At 42.6% G+C, this 22,190-nt stretch overlaps 1 protein-coding gene across 2 annotated transcripts in view; it reads right to left on the bottom strand.

Moving 5' to 3' along the window:
- The window catches only part of FBLN1 (fibulin 1), a 57,669-nt gene that overhangs the window by 23,924 nt on the left and 11,555 nt on the right, over positions 1 to 22,190 (bottom strand). For both annotated transcript variants that reach the window (XM_063446746.1, XM_063446745.1), the window contains exons 2-12: positions 19,024 to 19,132; positions 14,659 to 14,794; positions 13,616 to 13,778; positions 11,574 to 11,636; positions 9,927 to 10,028; positions 8,751 to 8,888; positions 5,802 to 5,939; positions 4,964 to 5,107; positions 4,140 to 4,268; positions 3,886 to 4,011; positions 652 to 771 (exon numbers count right to left, since the gene is read on the bottom strand). In XM_063446746.1, the coding sequence (XP_063302816.1) occupies positions 652 to 771; positions 3,886 to 4,011; positions 4,140 to 4,268; positions 4,964 to 5,107; positions 5,802 to 5,939; positions 8,751 to 8,888; positions 9,927 to 10,028; positions 11,574 to 11,636; positions 13,616 to 13,778; positions 14,659 to 14,794; positions 19,024 to 19,132 (1,368 nt within the window). The remainder of the gene's footprint in view (positions 1 to 651; positions 772 to 3,885; positions 4,012 to 4,139; positions 4,269 to 4,963; positions 5,108 to 5,801; positions 5,940 to 8,750; positions 8,889 to 9,926; positions 10,029 to 11,573; positions 11,637 to 13,615; positions 13,779 to 14,658; positions 14,795 to 19,023; positions 19,133 to 22,190) is intronic.

The following is a 22,190-nucleotide window of genomic DNA, read 5'->3' as shown; positions in this document are numbered from 1 at the left end:
TTACTGACATTCCGTGGAAATATAACACAGAATACCTGAACACAGGATTTATTCTACTGTATAGGGGAATTGGCACATTAGGATCTTAGTAACTGAATGGGGAATTGATAATATCATTGCGAAATTTAGGCCAAAATTGTCCAAAGAGCAATTTCTTTGTCTATTCCCCATAATTCTCAGATCCATGATTAAAACCCAAATGATAAGTTGTTTGTTTTTGGTCAAGGTGTTAACTATCTGCTTTCTCACGGAGCCAGAACTACAAGACTTTCTGCTCTTAGTTCTCACATTAAAGCTGATCAGTAGTGATGTCCCGAACAGTTCGCCGGGAACTGTTCGCCGGCGAACATAGCTTGTTCGTGGCGAAAGCGGCGGGCGAACATATGCGATGTTCGGTCCGCCCCCTATTTGTCATCATTGAGTAAACTTTGACCCTGTACCTCACAGTCAGCAGACACATTCCAGCCAATCAGCAGCAGACCCTCCCTCCCAGACCCTCCCACCTCCATGACGAATAGGGGGCGGACCGAACATCGCATATGTTCGCCCGCCGTGTTCGCCACGAACAAGCTATGTTCGCCGGCGAACTGTTCGGGACATCACTACTGATCAGTAAAATGTGTTTCTGTCTAATTTATGAAATGATTTTACCTTGACACGTGACTCCATCCACATCGCTGAGCTGGTACCCGCGGCGGCAATAGCACTGGTAGGATCCGTACACATTGGCGCACTCCTGGCTGCATGGATTGCTGGTGCATTCATCCACATCTAAAACACAAGAGAATGACGTCAGCGATACGGATATCTTGTAACCTAACATTTAATTAAACTTAAACACAACGTGTAATAATTATCTCATACATTAACTGCTGCCACAGGCAATATTAGGAGATTTTAAATCCTTAGTATAATTTCTGCAGTTTGCATATTTGTTAAACTCCCCCGGTAGATTTACTAAACAGAGCATATATTTTTTTTTTTTTTTTTTTAGAGAACTCCTTCATCTTTTATGCCCTTGGAGTGGAGTGAAGTTTAGATCATTGAATATTTTAGAGATAACTGATCTCATTCACGATTCTAAGTAATAGTAGTTTTTGGATACACTTTTCAAATGATTGTTTTAAAAATATAAAATTATCAAAAATATATATCATATCTAATAATAATATATATAAAAAAAGGTTTATATTTTTCACAATATTATATCATTTTAAAAGTTTATCTCAAAATATTAAATAGAGGCCTAGGTTTCTAACATCACTTCCATGAAGTTAAGCAGCCATTGCTAACACCACACGTCATATGAAAAGCCTCAAAACTTTGGCATGGAGACACGAATGCTAAACATGATATTTTGTAACTGGAGAAATTTAGTGGTGACGTCAAATTACAATGGTCACCCACTCCAGCATGTAGAACCCCCAACCAATAAAACTTTTTTTTTTACAATTCTTTATTTTTGTTATGCATGTGTAAATTCAAAGATTGCACAATATACAAATATAACAGAGAAAAAGTTTGTCAGGTTCAAACAGTTGTACATGGAATTCAGCACATTTGTTTTTTGACAGGCATACTGCATATTGAAGAAGACTTAGCAATAAATTGTGAGCATTAGGTGAGATCTGTGAGTGGTATCCAATAGATCACCGGGTTGTGGTAATTCAGATTTAGCAAAATAAGAGACTCCAGGTTGGCTCAGTTCGATGCAACATAAACTTTTAAAGTAAAGTGAAAACTGTAACTAAAATATCTATCTTTACATTTGGTGGTCTCTAACGGTGAGGATAGTTTCTAAGTCCCTAATTTTTGCTCACTCATCATATTAGTATAGCAATGCCAACGGCAAAGAGACAACAGGATGGGCCATAGTACATCTGTATATAGTAGAAGAGGCATCTTAGCTGTCTAGTGTGCGGTCTTGTGCTGAGTGGATTATAAATTTTAGTGACATGTCTAACAACGATATAACGCTACAATAAGATGGAGGTGGTCCCCTGAGGGTATTCGTAGATCAAAGATGTATCAGGGTTCCTTACGTAGGCATTAGTGCTCCAGGGGGAGGAGAAAAGCCCCCCTCGGGGTTCCTACAGTAACTAACACTTTTATCCGTTAGATACATCAATATGGGGAGGGGGGGAGTGGAGGTTGGTGCCTGGGTGGGCCTGGAGGACCATATGGGAGAGGCGCGGTTGATGCCTGGGGTGCATCCCTCATCTATTTTCTCCCTTCGAGTTGTCTAAAGATTTGGCATTAGAAAAATAGAGAAGGGGAAAGAAAAAAAAACATGTGAAACGAAAACATAAGCAAAGTACTCAAATGAAGGTGAGATAGCAATCCCCTTCAGTGCGTCCAGGTCCCACGGGTATAATGTTCGGAGTTACGTTCTCCAAGGCGATGCTTTATAGTGGCAGCCAATAAACAAGAAAAACATTAGAAAACAAAAACAGAAAACTTATAGTGGTTATAGTCACATATTCCAGTGGCGGGTTTTATGGCCTCCAATGGGGTGGAGAGTCCTTCGGTTAGTTTGGTGTTCTCAGGTAGCATCGTCTGCCGATGTGGTGTGTCTGGCTGACCTGGGTACGAATTCCTTGGCGGTGGTAGGATTCAGTCTGGTGGAGGTGGTCGTGGATTCCGCTTGCGGGGCCTTCAGGCCCAGCTGGCCCAGGTAAGTCTCCAGATCCTGCAGGCTTTTTACTCTGTAGACAGTTCCTTTGGTGCTGAACGTTAGCATCCGTGGGGTGCCCCAGCGGTACAGGAAGTTATTTGTTCTCAGTAGTTGTAAGCTAGGTTGGAGCGTTTTACGCCAACTTAGTGTGGTTCTTGTGAGGTCAGGGAATAGCAGTATTTGTGAGTCCTCAAATGACGGGGGGGGGGGGGGTTTCCCCGGAGTTGCTGCCAGGAGAGCTGTCTTGTCCTGGTGGGTCTGAAATTTTATGATAAAATCGGCCGTGGCGTTTGTGGTTAAATTTTTCGGCTTAGGCAGTCTGAACACTCCGTCAATCTTTACGCGTTTAGCTTGTTTAGGTTGCAGAAGTGTGGCAATTAGGCGTCTCACATCGTGTGGGAGGTCAGTTAGCCCTATATCATCAGGTATCCCCCTAACCTTCACGTTATTTCTTCTCCTATGATCTTCTAAGGCCTCCACTTTCTCTATTGTGCTCAGCTGTTGTCTGTGGAGGTCATCTATTTTCCGTTCCAGGTTATGTAGGCGCTTATCCTGGGTGCATGTCTTGGCCTCCAGATGGGTGAGCCTTGTGGTGGCCCCCTCTATGGCCTCTTTAAAGCTTGCCCGGTCTGCTGCCAGGTCCTGCCTGAGTTCGGTCAACATTTTAGTTAGCAGTGCCGCTGTGGCTGGTTCTTCCGCAGGGGATGCTTTGAGCTTGGGCCCTGGGGGATGGTTCATCGATGCGCCCTCACCCAAGTCTGGGTAGAAGTCACCCGAAGAGTCGGAGTATGCGTCTTCCCCCAGCGCCATTTTCTCCCATGCGGCATTCTGTGAGTTCCACAGGAGTTCGCCGATGTCGCGGCTGGAAGGCAATTTGTTCGGCTTCAATTTTTTATTTTTCTTGCCCATTGTCCCCTCCTCGATCGGTGGGTGAGGTTTGAGTAAGATGAGTGCCCAAATTCCGCCAATTTCATGCGTTTTTCTCATTTTTTAGTACGGAGCTTTTCTCCATGGGTCTTTGCTGGTCTCCAGCTAGCTCTGCCCCCCACCAATAAAACTTTTTAACACATTTTGCTTGGTTGCTAGAGTGCCCATGTGTTTGCTTTAGGCACAGAGACAGTTTGGATCCTGATCTAATAGCTGCTTCTAGTACCAGCAAGGTTAACTTCACCAGCGCCCACTGGGGGCAGCTATTAATAATTTTACTTTACCTTCACAAGATCTGCCATCCAATGCCAGTCTGAATCCGGTGGTGCAGCTGCACGTGAAGGAGCCTGGCGTGTTTTCACACTTGTGGGCGCAGACCCTCCCCAGATAGCCCCTGCATTCATTGATATCTGCAGCAGGAAACGACAATGAACAATGAATAATTTCGTTTTGTGAATAACCCTGATTGTGTTTCTGAGCGAGCGCGCCCATGACCTCACACGCGTACCGGTCACAAATACACTGTGATGTTACTTACCGGCACACGTTCTGGACATGGGGTCAAAGAGGAAGCCGACCTGGCATTCACAACGGAAAGATCCTGGCACATTTAGGCATTTGTGTCCATCACCGCAGGGGTTCTGGAGGGTCGCGCACTCGTTAATGTCTGCACAGGAAAACACAGAAAGATGTTAATCTGGAATAAATGTGGACATGTCTTATTAAAGGAGTGTAAGCTCTGTACAGTTTGTAGAACAGACACCTGAAATTAAGTTGTTATGGTGCCAGGATGCCCTGGCACTGGCTTACCTTCAAGAGTTAAACTGTTAATGAGCAGTTAATTCCTAAAGTGAGGACGCTTGTGAAGGCGCTGCTTCCCTGCATTCCCTTTCTTAACCATTTATCTGTCTTTGTTTATACTGTTGATACACAATCTGAATCAGAATTTCTCTGACATTTCCCAAAACTCTCAGCTGATCATCGACGCTCACGGTTGGATGGATTTACGGTGAATAATGTGTTGACGTGTAATTTCTGATTTCTCCAAACAGCTTTGGAGGAGCATGGCTATGGGTGATGGGGAGAGTCCTATTTTTTTGTCCTGCTCCAAAACTGTTTGTTAAAACAGTGGTTATGGTCCTTAGGGAGCTGATAGAGGGAGACATCACATGTTACTAACCAACGTACGATATTGTAACACAGTGGTGGACAGCCTGAACTGTTAAAGGGAAGCTAGAATTCCCACCAAACTCTTTTAGAAGATCATGGAACCTTCAAGAATCCGAGCAGGGAAGGATATAAAATGCCCCCTTTTTGGCAGACCCATCCTGGCATCTAGTGGCAGCCTTGATGCACACCTACCTTCACACTTTGAGCCAGACGCATCCAGGTGATATCCTCGCCCGCAGTTGGCCACATGCCGCTGGCAGGTGTACGAGCCTTCGGTGTTGATGCAGGTTTGTCCCGGGAGACAGGGAGCATTGAGACTCAGACACTCATTTATATCTAAAATATAAAGAAACAGAGACATTTCAGACCAATCTCAATCAATCCAATGCAGAGCTAAACTGGAATAATAAAATATGGAGATAAAGCGTTATTGTGCAGGATCTGCTGCCTCCTTCTTCACTTTACCCAATAAAGCAGGTTTTTAAACATTTCTAAACACCATAACCACTACATTTTTTGTAGTGTTTGTAACCAATCACTGCATTAACATTTCGAGTGGATAAGTGAAGTTCTTAATATCTCACTAATAGCCGAGGCTGGGGTTTTGGGTGCTGAGTGAGACAAGTTTTTTGTCAAACTACTTAAAAATGGTTTGACAATCCCCAAAGACTCTTTGCACCATAAGTACTGACTGTAATCAAGCTGTAATAACGCAATGAGCTGTAGTGGGTTAGGGGGCTCATAGTTTTCTTTTAAAGGTCAGCTGCTGGCTGAGCAACATGGAACTGCAGGTTGCAAATATGTTCAGAGTTTTTACTGCAAATCACGCATGACCTTTTGCTCCTTCGGAGACAATATCTGAATGTTTCATGGTTAGTATTATTAGATGGAATTTTGCATTAGATGTAGCACACCCAGAGCGCACTAGGTACAGAGATTTTACTGGATCAGTCATTTTATCATCCCGGTCTATATTGACTGATCCCCCTGATAAATCTCTCTGCACTCACTAAGTTGTCTCCCGTCTTACCGATACAATTGCCCGCTGCATCCTGAATGTATCCTGCTGGGCACTGCACCTTAGGGCGACATCTGAACGATCCAGGGGTGTTCTGACAGCTGAAGTTAGGGGGGCAGTTGTGGGTGGCCGAAGTGCACTCGTCGATATCTGGAAGATGCAGGACATGGATAAGTTACATTGAGTCGTCAAGTCTCAGCTCGATACAGTTTACTCAGTGACCCTGATATCAGGTGCAGAGTTGGCATTTAGTTACCCGGTACTCACAGACCCTGACATTAGGACAAGGGTTAGGGTTTAGCTCACTGAAGCCCGTGATTAGTAGGAGCCCATTAGCATGCTTGGTGAGTGTATAACAGAGCTCCACAGCAATAATACTCCCAGTAATGTGTCTGAGTGTATAACAGAGCTCCACAGCAATAATACTCCCAGTAATGTGTCTGAGTGTATAACAGAGCTCCACAGCAAGAATACTCCCAGTAATGTGTCTGAGTGTATAACAGAGCTCCACAGCAATAATACTCCCAGTAATGTGTCTGAGTGTATAACAGAGCTCCACAGCAAGAATACTCCCAGTAATGTGTCTGAGTGTATAACAGAGCTCCACAGCAATAATACTCCCAGTAATGTGTCTGAGTGTATAACAGAGCTCCACATCAATAATACCCCCAGTAATGTGTCTGAGTGTATAACAGAGCTCCACAGCAATAATACTCCCGGTAATGTGTCTGAGTGTATAACAAAGCTCCACAGCAATAATACTCCCAGTAATGTGTCTGAGTGTATAACAGAGCTCCACAGTAATAATACTCCCAGTAATGTGTCTGAGTGTATAGCAGAGCCCCAGAGTAATAATACTCCCAGTAATGTGTATGAGTGTATAACAGAGCACCACAGCAATAATACTCCCAGTAATGTGTCTGAGTGTATAACAGAGCTCCACAGCAATAATACTCCCAGTAATGTGCCTGAGTGTATAACAGAGCTCCACAGCAATAATACTCCCAGTAATGGGTCTGATTGTATAACAGAGCTCCACAGAAATATGTCTGAGTGTATAACAGAGCTCCACAGCAATAATACTCCCAGTAATGTGTCTGAGTGTATAACAGAGCTCCACAGCAATACTACTCCCAGTAATGTGTCTGTGTGTATAACAGAGCTCCCCAGCAATAATACTCCCAGTAATGTGTCTGAGTGTATAACAGAGCTCCACAGCAATAATATTCCCAGTAATGTGTCTGAGTGTATAACAGAGCTCCACAGCAATAATACTCCCAGTAATGTGTCTGAGTGTATAACAGAGCTCCACAGCAATAATACTCCCAGTAATGTGTCTGAGTGTATAACAGAGCTCCACAGCAATAATACTCCCAGTAATGTGTCTGAATGTATAACAGAGCTCCACAGCAATAATACTCCCAGTAATGTGTCTGAATGTATAACAGAGCTCCACGGCAATAATACTCCCAGTAATGTGTCTGAGTGTATAACAGAGCTCCACAGCAATAATACTCCCAGTAATGTGTCTGAATGTATAACAGAGCTCCACAGCAATAATACTCCCAGTAATGTGTCTGAATGTATAACAGAGCTCCACAGCACTAATACTCCCAGTAATGTGTCTGAATGTATAACAGAGCTCCACGGCAATAATACTCCCAGTAATGTGTCTGAGTGTATAACAGAGCTCCACAGTAATAATACTCCCAGTAATGTGTCTGGGTGTATTACAGAGCTCCACAGCAATAATACTCCCAGTAATGTGTCTGAATGTATAACAGAGCTCCACAGCAATAATACTCCCAGTAATGTGTCTGAATGTATAACAGAGCTCCACGGCAATAATACTCCCAGTAATGTGTCTGAGTGTATAACAGAGCTCCACGGCAATAATACTCCCAGTAATGTGTCTGAGTGTATAACAGAGCTCCACAGCAATAATACTCCCAGTAATGTGTCTGAGTGTATAACAGAGCTCCACAGCAATAATACTCCCAGTAATGTGTCTGGGTGTGTAACAGAGCTCCACAGCAATAATACTCCCAGTAATGTGTCTTAGTGTATAACAGAGCTCCACAGCAATAATACTCCCAGTAATGTGTCTTAGTGTATAACAGAGCTCCACAGCAATAATACTCCCAGTAATGTGTCTGAGTGTATAACAGAGTTCCACAGCAATAATACTCCCAGTAATGTGTCTTAGTGTATAACAGAGCTCCACAGCAATAATACTCCCAGTAATGTGTCTGAGTGTATAACAGAGCTCCACAGCAATAATACTCCCAGTAATGTGTCTGAGTGTATAACAGAGCTCCACAGCAATAATACTCCCAGTAATGTGTCTGAGTGTATAACAGAGCTCCACAGCAATAATACTCCCAGTAATGTGTCTGAGTGTATAACAGAGCTCCACGGCAATAATACTCCCAGTAATTAATGTGTCTTTAAACTACTATAAATCTGTTAAGAAAACAGTCTGTGTAAAGGAGACACAGTGTCCTTGTTATAAATTACATTTTAGTTGTATAAATTATTATTAAGTCACCTAAAATTTCACAGAACTGCCCAGTCCCTCTTTGTCCATGTGAAATGTTGGGAGTCATGGGACGCTACTGAGTTAACGTCAGTGTCCTGAGATTATTCTCTGTATTAAACTTCTAGGGATAACAGATACATTTATTTTTAAAACACACACCTCACTCACCGAGTGCCATGAGTGTCATATCTTTAAACGTTTATCCATAAGCATTAGATCCTTTGAGAAGCCTATCAGGCAATATTAAATGAGGCTCACATCATGGTGCGGCTCTAACACTGGTTTGAGTGACGTTCTTTCCTGGCTAGATTCTCCCAAATGTTACCAATTATGCAGTCCCCAGGGATGACAATCAGACGTCAGATACAGTATTGCAGCCCATTGCGCTGCTCACAGGCCGTTTGACACATTGTGTAAGGTACCTTTGCAGCTGTTGTCCTCTGTCAGTTCATATCCAGTGCCGCAATTAATCTCCCTCTGGCACCGGAAAGAGCCCACCAGGTTAATGCAGATCTGTCCCACTTTACAGTTGTGTGTCCCAGATATACACTCGTTGATATCTAAATAATGAACAAACAAATACACTCAGAGAGGGGGAGACGCGTTTTACAGACTGAGTCATTATCAACATAAATATTTACATAACAATATTATTTCTATTTCACAGCTTTTAGGAGAATGCGTTGGTAATAAAAACGGGTTGAAAGGTCCATTATGCCTTGATACAAATTCCTTTTGTGTTTAATAAGTAATATTAAAAATTGGAATTGGAATTGTCTGAGATAAAGACAAGAGGAAGTAAAACTTCTTATTAAAGCTGAGTTCTGACTGGCTGCTTGGAATCAGGTAAAGTTCTAATTAAGGTACAGATACAATGTAACTGAAGGCTGAACCTTGGGTCCTATAACAGGACATTAAAGACATTTCTGAGCCTTTTACAGCTATATGAGCAACTTTGGATGAACCGAGTCCAGTTTGAAGCCTTCAGGTATTTTATACACAGTATAGATCTATACATACTACAGGCAATTAGACCAAAAAAAAGAAAAAAAATTCGGGACTTTACAATTTAAGGCAAATGGAGGTTCAGCTCAGCAGAACGAAAAAATAATAATATCATAATATAATCTATATATAATATAACATACGTATTTTACAGGACACCGATAGGAGCTCTTTCCCACCCTTTGGGGTGAGGAAAAAGTTACCAATACCGAGAAACAGGGGAGAATTTTAAAAATCTATATTTATTTTTTACATATTTATTAAGTGTATAATATATAAGTGAATTTCAGGCCAAAGTAGAGAAACGGGAAGCTTAGATGACTTAGATAATGTTTCCAGTTCGGCTGTTTTTACCTTGAATTTGAAATGCACTTTGAATTCACTATGATTCTCACTTTACCCTGTTAGTGGCCGTATGAATTTAGAGACCTGGTGAATTTACAATCACGAGCCAAACCAAACAAGCTCGTCATAGTGCGGCTCGTTGGGTCCATGACTCAGGTACATTTTGGCTCGGAATCAACCGATATTTCCAGATTGGCCTGAAACGACATATCTTTATTTACACCAATAAATAGAAACAGTGACGTTACCTTCACACGAGACCCCATCAGGCAGGAGCTGGTAGCCGTTATAACAGGAGCATACAACACTGGTCCCCGTGTCCATACATTGCTGGGTACAGGGTCCAGCACCTGACATAGAAAAATGTTTAATTCATCAAAGGATTGATTGCAATAAAAATATAAATAAATCCATACACATTGTGTCATCCAATCTTGTTTGGAATGCAGACTCTGTGGCAGGTAAAATTATTTTCTATGGTATAAAAAAAAATCCTCCAAAATTCAAATGCACAATTTTTCCCCCTAGTAATAACTCACTTGCAAATTTAATCAGTGGCAAACTATTAATGTTGTGCAGCAATGACCCAGGAAGCACCTGTAGTGGTGGTCTGAGTGACAGCCACTGAAGGTGTCCCTAGGCAGCAAGGCAGTGTTTACATTAAAATGCCTGCAAGGACCGGATATAGACACCATAACAACTACATTAAGTTGTAGTTGTTCAGGTGACTATAGTGTCCCTTTAAGACCAAAGAGCCGAACTGGGAGCAGAGCTGGTTTGGATAATTTTTTCAGACTAGTTACTTTAATCTTGAATTTTAAATTTACTTTGAATTTTCCATTAATAAATAATCTCGATAATATTCAATAGTTAAATTTGCTATTTTGTCTCTGTCTTTAGACCAATATTGAGTATTGGATGTACAAATGTCATGCTGCCACTAGGTGGAGTCTACAGAAGTGCAACGTGTGTGCATGTGGGTGAGACAGTAATTGTGTAAGTAATTGCGTTAATTGGAAGCAGAAATAAGAGTTAATTACATCACATGGGATTATCCGCTCTGCCCAACACGCCGTACCAGCATCACCCCTGTATAAATCCGAGCATAAAAAGGAAATGGACAGCTGATTAATCTACCTGCATCTGGACCCCGGGGGAATTCTTCCAAACAGTAATTATACAAAATCCCAGACTTTTAGATCCATGTAACAGAATAAGAAAGGTCCAGGCACTCCAGAAATCAAACAATTAGGCAATGTATTGAACCCACAGCCAAAGCAACGTTTCGACCCACCTGGTCTTGGGCAAGGTCTTTGTTGGTTGAAACGTTGCTTTGGCTGTGGGTTCAATAAATTGCCCATATGTTTGATTTCTGGAGTGCCTGGACCTTTCTTCTTCTGTTACATTATTTAATTGGTTGCCTGGTACTGTGACCGATCCGGTTGCGCCCAGAACTAAGGGATTGAGTGTGGTTCCACATCTTTACCGTTGGAGACTTTTAGATCCAAACACATTCCCTGCGGTCACTTAACATATTGGGATTAATTCATTAAACACTGGATTGTACGAAACTGAAAATGATACGAAACCAAAAATACAATGCCACCAGCAATGTGGAGAACATTTTATTATTAGCATTGTATAAAGTGACAAACTCTCAGCTCTTATCGGATATACCAGCAGTATTATGTATATATAGTAACTTGCAAATTAACATTTTAATTCTGCCCTGTGCACAGATTTAGGGGTTTATTGAGTTGCCGCCTTGAAATTTAGACCAACGTAGCTCACCACAATACACTGTTAAATAAACACACCCCAAAGCTATTTTCTGTAATTTGAGGTACTCGGCAGAACGCTGAGCAAATCATGACTCCAATTCACAGATCACTCACCTCTACAGCGATCATTCAGCAAAGGGTCTTCGTTATCCGAGTGAGGTACTAGCGGGGGGTTTGCTGGAGGGAAAAGAGATTTTATTAGACAATATTTTAAAATGTCAAAATATTCTAAAAAAAAATTAAAATGTATTTTGGTTTGTTTCTCTGTTCCACAGTATGACTATTTAATTATTTTTTTTTTTTTCCAGAAATTAATCTTAAGAGGTGGACCACCTTAAATATAGATCGTAAAAGTGCTCCCCAGTGACCAGTGGTTATTAATGAATTAACTCATGTTATTATTGTGTCTATTAAATAAATAGTCTTTATCATCCCAATATAATTTATCAGTATTTAATATTTCAGATATAATTTATATAAAATACTCATATTGACTGCGTTAGAATATCACTGGAATTCCCGCACAAATGATTGATACAAAACAAAGTAGACACTATTTGCAGGCATGGAACCTTCGGGGGTCTTTCCAGAACATATTAAGACCCACAGGTTATCTGTCTGTCTGTCTGTCTGTCTGTCTGTCTGTCTGTCTGTCTACTTATGGCTGACTACACATATCAAAATATATATTTAAACTTCTTCAAATTAGAGGCCATCTTTGTTTGCATTCATATCATTGTGAGAATCAGTTGAAATATAAAAAAATAAACATATATTTATTTTTCAGGAAGAATTTTTTATTTCACTTTTTAAATGGAAGTTATAGAAATGGATTTCTGTTAAGTTCCCCAACAGACAAGTATGGTTAAAATGTTACAAATTTGAGCCATTTTGGATTGTTCCTGATAGTTCTCTTAATTCTGATTGGCTGTTAAGGTTAATTCCTTATTAAAAGCTGAGATCCCATAGTCACCTGTGATAACAGCCAACCTGTACCTGGATTATGGAATTATTTAAAAAGGCCTTCAATGTAAAATGATAGGAGCGATGTATACAGTATTAGAGTAAAACACGCCCTTCAGGATAAAGCTGGGAGATGGCAAACTCTCCTCTTAATTAATTGCTGAAAATTGACCAAAAATTGCAAATTTATAGATTAATTGAAAAAAATGTTGACATTAATCTATATTTCCAGCTGTTTTAGCCTGAAATCTCCCATTCCTGGGGCATTTCTGATGTAGTGTCGGAGTCTATTTGTGTTACAGACGGTAATTTCATTGTTCATATTAGAACTATTGGACTTTCCGAACCGTCTTTATAATGTTCAATGTTTTCGTTTTGTTCGGCATCTAAGACTTTTTTCTAAAAATTAACAAATTTAGCATTTCTGTCCATTTCTAAAGGGATGTTCTCGGATTGTTATGTATCCCTTTTTTAACGTTACTCCCATGTTACTGTATAAACTATCTACCTTTCTAACAGCAAGCTAAGGCACAATCACAAGGTCATCTTGCACTGGACGACAGTTAAAGGGACACCCCAAACACCATAACAACACCAGCACGTTGTAATGGTTACAGTGCTAGGAGTGCCGTGTCAACCCCTCACTGTAAGCAGTCAAGGCGGTCTCTATGGATAGCCAGATACTATTGCATGGAGCTTTTGTAAGCTCTCCTGAGCTAAATCCCATCATGCAGGGCCAGCATTGGCTGAGAGTGCTGATGGTGCGCTTGGCTTAGCTCGATGCAGATAGCTTCCAACTCTCTAACTCCGAGGTGACCAGCCCCCTGTGGAGCCTGCTGACCAAACGGTTTGACAACTTATATACGAGGGTGCCAGCACCAGAACCTCTAGCGTGCCAGCACCAGAACCTCTTGCGTGCACGGTAGTGGTTAGAATACTTTGAGTGTTCCTTTAACAATCTTACCACACAGCCACAAAAAGAAAGCCCATGATGGTCTATGGTCCCACACAAGTTAAATACAGGGTCAAAATATTAGCTTGAAAAGGGAATTAGTAGATTAAAGAACACACTATCATTATACAGAATAAAAGTAAACATTTTATTATTCAAGAAACAAAGCTATGACAGTGTTAATGCCAACGTAAGTGCTAGTCTACTTAAACGGCTGTTATTGTCGTGTTCAATACTGTACCTTCATCCCTAATTCCATTTCCCGGGACATTAGACCCTTCCTGAGCTTTTTCACAGCATGCCCTGAACACCAGACCACACTGGTATCCCAGATAAATGCTCTGCTCACAGCTCCGTCCTTGCACATGCGCTGTTTTTCCCAGCAGGCAGCAGTCACAGCATCGCTGTTGAAAACAAGATTTCCGTTTTAAATCAAATATAAAGAAACACAAGTAATATCCAGCTGTGGCACTCTGGGATATTGTTACATAATTACAACACAATGGTGCTTTAAGCCGCAACTAACACGGTGTTCCAACACTCTGCACGCAGTGATACAATATATAATCACATGAAAAATCACCATTGTAATTGGTCGACATTGGCCTTGCTTTAGTAAAAAAATATAAAATACAAATGTTTTTTTCAAAATATTAAAATATAGAAAAAATATATAAATAGAAATTATTGTATCAAAATATCAAAATATTAACATATTAACATATATTTTAAATAGTAAGTCATTTTAAAGGTTTTCCCACAAATATTAACTCATTTGAAAAACTCATTCAGAATATGAAACGGAGGCCAGAATTTGAGCATTTTTTGGCGCTCTGTACGCAGTGATCCAATGTATTCTCAAATGGCACACAGTGACATTGTATACAGGACAAAACAAATAGTAAGACCAACGCTCAAATGGCACACGGTGACATTGTATACAGGACAAAACAAATAGTAAGACCAACGCTCAAATGGCATACGGTGACATTGTATACAGGACAAAACATATAATAAGACCAACGCTCAAATGGCACACGGTGACATTGTATACAGGACAAAACAAATAGTAAGACCAACGCTCAAATGGCATACGGTGACATTGTATACAGGACAAAACATATAATGAGACCAACGCTCAAATGGCACACGGTGACATTGTATACAGGACAAAACATATAATGAGACCAACGCTGGCTCAATGAAATCATGGATTTAGCTACCTTTTCTTTCTACAAAATCCAGGACTAAGTCTATAGTAATACCGAGTGTATCCTGCCTTACCTTTATAAAGCGAGATTCGAAGACAGAGGTTTGTTCTTCTTTGATCTGACAGCTGTCCTTCTCACTGGCAATGTTTATTCCAGTGGTGCAGTGCAGTTCCTCCAACTGGTTCATGCAGCATTGCTCCTGGGTGATTCTAAAGAGATGAAAAAAAAAAAATAAATTATCATTATTAAAATCTTTCATTTCAAGACAATCTAAAATGACTGAAAACGATGGGTGCTACATACTAACAAAACAAGGGTACTCGCTAGCTTCACGTTACGTTCCAACATTAGGCAAAGCAACAACAAAATAATGAAACACTGAAATATCTGTGATGCCCAGAATGCTGGCATTCCTGGACAAACTCCTAACCGACTTCTGGGAGACGCTGTCCCTCCAACAACCGGCACCTGCCCAACATACCTCGCAAGAGCACCTACCTAAACCCGCTCCCCGGCAGCCTCGAAAGAGGCGTAGCACAAAGGAAGCACGAAAATGGCGACAAAGACAGGGGCAGCGGAGCACAGAGAGCGGGAAGCGCAAGCCTGCATCAGACAGGGGAGCCTATGGAGCCAGCAGCCAGAAGGACAAGCAGAATGAAGCAGGGTGTCAGGATTCACGCCTTGACCTCCAGACTGCCAGACGGGGTCGCCCTTTTATTGCCCGAAGAGGGATTTGAACCTGTATGCTTGGCAGTTCTGAACCTGCTCTTTAACATCTGAGCCATTTCAGGACTTGGGATAACTCCTGTTTTATCTTGTATTGCCTGCAGCACTAAGGGGCTGGACTTCACCTGGCTCAGACCTGTCGATCACTCTCCAGCTGAACCTGATATACTAATCATCAAGGTATAAGACACTGCTCCTCCCTAAGGGCAGTGTCAGTTCAATGACTCTGGTTAGAGAGTTGCTACTCCACGTGCTAAGTATTCTCCTGACCTTGGATTGTGACTCGTATCTCCTGAATTCTGGCATCCTTTGACCTTGGCTTGTTACTCGTATCCCCTGATTTCCGGCACCCTCTGACCATTGGCTTACCTACGACTATTCTCCTGGATTTCCTTGTCTGTACTGCGACTACAAGCATTCAGCTGCACAGCCCCCGTGCACAGATTCACAGGCCAGGTGAGTTCTACCTTGACCACCTCGGCCTGTGTCTAATTGCAAGGGTGAGCTTTTATCTCTGCATGTTGGACTCCCAGCAAGGTAAGCCTGACATATTGAACTGACCCTTATGGAGTCCACAGAGATAATGCTCACCTCCCTTGCTCAGCAAGTGTCCAGCCTGACCCAGACTGTTTCGGAACTGCAGCAAGAACTTTTATCTCTTAAAGGCACAGTACGCCCAGTTCCAGAACCGTTTGTTGTGATGCCTGACCGCTTTGATGGTTCCCGTACCTCCTTCACAGCATTCAGACTGGATTGTGAACTTCTTTTTGCTCTCAAGCCTAAAACTTACAACAGTGACTTTGTCAAGGTCCGTTCGGCCATCAACTTACTTGTCGGACGGATCAAGGAGTGGGCATACCGGAAGCTACAGGAGAAAAGCACTGTCTTGGACAGTTGGGAGTCATTTATGTCCGCAATGGACTCTCAGAGCTCTACCTCCAGGAAAGCTACTCCCAAGCCTGCTCCATCTAACCGCAGATTGCTGTTACCTAAAGAAAAGGACTCCTACCAAGTCCCCATAAGGTCACAACGCAAACCCTCCTCCAGTAAACCTCCTTGTACCCCTGTTTTCCCTCAAGCTAGCTATGAAACTCCAATGGACATGGAGGAACCGCCTTGTGACCCTGGTTTTCCTCTAGCTAGCTGTGAATCTCCAGTGGACAGGGAGGAACCCATGGAGATAGGCTTCGTCCGCTCTAAAACAAGACTGCCATCTAGAGAAAGAGATCGAAGGAGGGCGCGTTGTCTCTGTTTTTATTGTGGTGAAGAAGGGCACTTTATCTCTCACTGCCCTATTCGCCCAACTCGGCCTGAACCTCTTCAAGTGGGTACAATTCAGCTGCACCCTGTTATTCCGGCAACACGACCTAAAAAATGTCAAAGGTGCTGTCGGATATTTCCACGTTCCGTGATGCAGAAGAGTACCCAGACTACGATGGCTGCTGATGCCAGTGGATCTCAAGACCACAAGAAATCACTACTTCCAGAAAACTCACCTATGGGAAATAGTTCAGATAAAATGGTTTGTGGGACTAAGTTTATTTCCGCCTGCACCAGGTCTCTGAATGGCCCAGACCTTTCTCCACCAGTACCCGACACTGATACCCCAAGGTCCCCGACTGAGGGACTCCACTCTGGATACTTCGATTACAAGGACTTCCTCAGTGATACGGAGTCCGAAGACGAGGAATACAGTTCCCAAAAGGAACCTGTTCACGCCCAGAGTGCGTTCTTAAGGGGAGGGTACTGTCAGGATTCACGCCTTGACCTCCAGACTGCCAGACGGGGTCGCCCTTTTATTGCCCGAAGAGGGATTTGAACCTGTATGCTTGGCAGTTCTGAACCTGCTCTTTAACATCTGAGCCATTTCAGGACTTGGGATAACTCCTGTTTTATCTTGTATTGCCTGCAGCACTAAGGGGCTGGACTTCACCTGGCTCAGACCTGTCGATCACTCTCCAGCTGAACCTGATATACTAATCATCAAGGTATAAGACACTGCTCCTCCCTAAGGGCAGTGTCAGTTCAATGACTCTGGTTAGAGAGTTGCTACTCCACGTGCTAAGTATTCTCCTGACCTTGGATTGTGACTCGTATCTCCTGAATTCTGGCATCCTTTGACCTTGGCTTGTTACTCGTATCCCCTGATTTCCGGCACCCTCTGACCATTGGCTTACCTACGACTATTCTCCTGGATTTCCTTGTCTGTACTGCGACTACAAGCATTCAGCTGCACAGCCCCCGTGCACAGATTCACAGGCCAGGTGAGTTCTACCTTGACCACCTCGGCCTGTGTCTAATTGCAAGGGTGAGCTTTTATCTCTGCATGTTGGACTCCCAGCAAGGTAAGCCTGACACAGGGAGAGGAGAGCAGGGGATGCAGAAGAAGACAATAAACATCACGGACACTGCATCAACCTGGTTCGAGTCACTGCGCCTCATAAGTCATCCCAATACCTGGTACTGTACTCTGCCCATGACGGGCATAGGCTGAAAGCATAAAAAGTTGTCGGATCCACAATCACCTCACACTCAGCCAGGAGAACTAAACCTTAAGACTGCACCACATGTCCCAAACATCCCCACACTAGCACCTACCACTACAGTCACTCAGGGTGGCAAACTTAGCTTGCATAATACCTTTAAGAGCAACTTACTGCATGTTTAAATATCCCTTAGGCATACCTTGCAGCAGCAAAGCTTTGATCTTTAATGCTAAATATATATAATAGTGTTAATCTTGTTACCATGCAAACATATACTACGCGAGGTCTCTAACGTTAATTGTTTAATATCTGCATCTATCTTTACTTCTGTGACTTTCATTTAAACAAGCATGATTAGCCTATGTATTAATACACTTAAAAACTGTGCCACTTTCTCATGCCATATATATGCTATATATTGTTTTCACGGTTTGCTAATGCCGTTGTGGCATCGTATTATCTTGTGCACAGGAAAAAAAAAAGAAGGGTAGGCCGACTTATACTATTTACGAATATAGGGTCCAAAAAACACGCAGAATATCCGAATAATATTCCCTAAAAGCTCAAAGCTCTCCAATCATTTCAGCCAGCAAATACCAGCACACACCAATCAAAGTACAAAAATAACCACCTTGTCTATCCACACACGCCCTCATCTTTGGTTTTAGATCATTCAGGGTAAAAACACCTATTGAGTGGTTATAGTGCAATAAAACGGTCTCTGAAAATCTACCTTTGAAATGCTTGCTGGTTTCTTTATGTTTGGGTAAATCGCTCATGAGCGGCTACACCCAGGCAGGATATTAATTAAAAGCCATAACAGGATAACAGATTGGTCAGTTATCCGAGCACTTATGGCTAATTAACCATATTCATGTAAAAACAACACAAAGCAATGAATAAACTTCAAACAAAATATCCTGTAGCAACAGCAAAAAAAGACATGAGACCTATCGCTGGACTCTCCTGGTGTCTCATGATTACCCCTTAAAAACATGATCCAGGTTAATAAAGTATGACATTAATTTATTCAATTTAATTCAATTAAACAAAGACAGTGAAAGAGAAGTTTTTATTTTTATAATAAATAAATATTATTCTCGTTTGTTGGATAATATGGATTTTAACGAGCGAGAATGGCCCACGGCCTGTCCCCAGGTTAACGTTTCAGCACCAGGGGCTAATTTAATAAAGTATTTTAGGATCCGCGCAGCCTGTCCACTCACCGACACTCCAAGCTGTCCGACACAGTGGGCAGAGAGCCGCAAGCCTTCTTCTGATTCGCCCAATCGTTCCCACTTGTGCAGCAAGTGTCCAGGATAGTCTGAGCCGCAGCTGAAAAAAATCAATTCCATTTCTACTTTAATAAAATATTCAGTAATTAATACGACACATGATATCTAGCAACAAGTCTAATGCAAACACATGACTTTACCAAATATAAAACAAGTGAAAAAGAGGACCTGTTCTCTTCAAGATTATTGTTCCATTCATTTTACCCTCAATTTATTTAATATTTTAAACAGCAGAATGACTTGGAAAATATTATCGTAATTAGTTTGTACTATTTAACGCTACAAAATTCTACCTTCTTGTGCCTTTCCCTGCTGTACCTCCTGAGATAGTCTGGGCCAGCGGTAACACGTCTTGGCTAGGATAGCATGGTCATGGGATGGATACATCCAATTAGTGTTTTATTTGCCCCCAACCGCTGCTGCAGAAGCAATGCTCAAAGGGCAGTCCAAACACAATAAACACTAAAGCCTATTGAGTGGTTATAGTGCAATAAAACTGTCTCTGAAAATATACCTTTGAAATGCTTGCTGGTTTCTTTGTTTGGGTAAATCTGCATGACAGGCGCACAGTCGGATTTGCCGGCATATGCGCTAACCTTACCCCAACCCCCATTAAAACACGGACACAGGTTATACTGTTGGAAATAATTAGTCCACAGCTTTATTAAATTGTTAATAAAATAATTAAGGAATAACAAATGGGGTCATTGCCAACAAATCTTATTAAAGTTAACATCCCCCCATATACATAACATACCCCTAGCAATGACCCCACAATAATAACAATAGATAACCATCTAAAAAACATGTTAATACAGAAACTGGCCGTCCAATATGACCACATTTCCACCAGGTTAAATTGTAGGGGTGTACCGAGACACCGCTACCCACCATATCGATTGTAGGGGTGTACCAAGACACCGCTACCCACCATATCCATTGTAGGGGTGTACCAAGACACCGCTACCCACCATATCCATTGTAGGGGTGTACCAAGACACCGCTACCACTATATCCATTGTAGGGGTGTACCAAGACACCACCACACCCCCAGGTTCGGAGCCACCGACGGGCTCGAACCTACCAACCACGTGCAACACTGCCCAATCCACACTAAACCTCAGGATGCCCACTTTCTCCTCCATCTACCCTCCGATTTAACCAGGCCATTCCCCGCCGCTGTGAAAAAACAGGAAATCAACTAACCTAACCAAATACAGGGAGGGTGGGAGGGACAACTGACAGGTAAGCTTAGGTTTAGTTAAAATGGCCACTTCATATAATGGCTTGTGTAAATATTCCCCTTATGGCTCCGCCCTACCCAGCATGCTAGCTGCCACTAACTTCCTGTGGTTGCTATGCCTACCTCCTGGCTCTGTCAAGGCCTATTCCTCTTAGCTGCGCTGATCCATGGGCTACAGGACTTAGGTTCCACCTCCTACTCAATGATGTCATTTGGGGAACCATGGATTTCCCATTGAGCCATACAAGTACTTGTACAGCTTGAGCTCATCTGTCTGCCCATGCTGTCCAAGAGAGTCTGCCTCTGTTCTGTTGTTAAATCCATTTTAATTGAAAAATCACCAGATCTAGGCCATTTGCCTAGGGGTACTCCATCTAAAACAGTTTTCCATTTTTAAGTAGATTTGGCTTGTGAATGGGGGTTATATACTAAACAGTGAAGCAACAAAAACAAGCTTGCATCTTTAGTCATGTAGCGGAGTTGTATATTTTTATCTGAACCATGTTAGTATAAATTTAGCAAATTCAGCTTCGCCTCCCCGTGACACGCCTTATAACTCACTGTTTAGTATATAATCCCTTATGTGCACGTTCTGAGTACCGGGCAGACTGTAAAATCATACAATGAAATGCTTGGTCAATTTAAAACAAAGAATGCCAAGAGAATGACGTTACAGCTGTCTGTGAATCAGCTAATGAGGTTAAAAACTATTTCAAACTGCGGTCCCCTGCGGTTTCCAATGCAAGGCTTTTAACAAAACATTACGAAATACTTGAAAATCAACTGGATAAGGAAAACGATTAAACATAAATGCACCTGGACTTGCTGATCCAGAGACCCTTCATTATATTAACCCTTCCATATCCCATTTGGGAGATGCCGAGTAATCTTTTGCCAACTTTGATAGCTGAGTATTTTTACTGGCCACAAGCCACGGACCACGTAATCAGTGGATAAGGGTCTTTTTTGATCTATAAGGTGGGTGCGGAAGAGAGACAGGAGCGGCCTACCATACAGTGTTACTAAAGTCAGAATGCAAAGTCAATTCAAAGTGAATTAAAAATGTTACATCAAGGGGGCGTGGCCTGACCGCGAGCCTGGACGGACGCATGTGAGCTGAGCTCCCGACGAAAATAGGCCCCACAGCCATCAAAAGCACCCTGATCAAGCCAAAAAGTCAGCAACCTTGCCCCAACACCTACCACCCCCAGGCATGGACAAGCGGCAGTCAAAAAAGCCGCCCCAAAAAACGGCGGACGCCCGGACCTCTGTGGCCGACATGTTCGCGGCTTCCCGCCAGACCGACCAACAAGATGGCGGCCGCCACAGCCTGAGACCCGCGGCACCATCAAACCGCCCAGCGTCACCACAGCCTGCAGGCTCACCCAGGGGGGACACCTCCCAGATACTAACCAAGTTAATGGAGGTGAAAACCTACCTGGCAGCCGAGATCAGCAGGTCCCAAGGCCCCAGGCCCCGATGGCTTTGAGGGGAGCTACTACAAAACATACAGGGAGGAACTACTTCCCCACCTAGCCAAATGGTGTAACCACCTGATGCAGGGAGGACCCCCCGACCCAGAAATGTCCACAGCCCATATAGTACTGATTCCAAAACCGGGGAAGGACACAACCTATCCAGAACACTACAGACCCATATCACTAATAAACCATGACGTCAAAATTCTAGCAAAGATCCTAGCGGAACGACTGTCCCCACAACTTACACACCTAATACATGCAGATCAGGTAGGATTTATTCCTGGACGACAATTATTCGAAAATACCCGACGCAACATTGACTTAATCTGGACACAGACGACCACACACACCCCATCCCTTATGCTCTCACTAGA

The sequence above is a fragment of the Pelobates fuscus genome, chromosome 3 (genome assembly GCF_036172605.1).
Source record: "Pelobates fuscus isolate aPelFus1 chromosome 3, aPelFus1.pri, whole genome shotgun sequence".
NCBI lineage: Eukaryota > Metazoa > Chordata > Amphibia > Anura > Pelobatidae > Pelobates > Pelobates fuscus.
The sequence above is the reverse complement of the archived record's forward strand: the minus strand, read 5'-3'. Positions and strand labels throughout refer to the sequence as shown.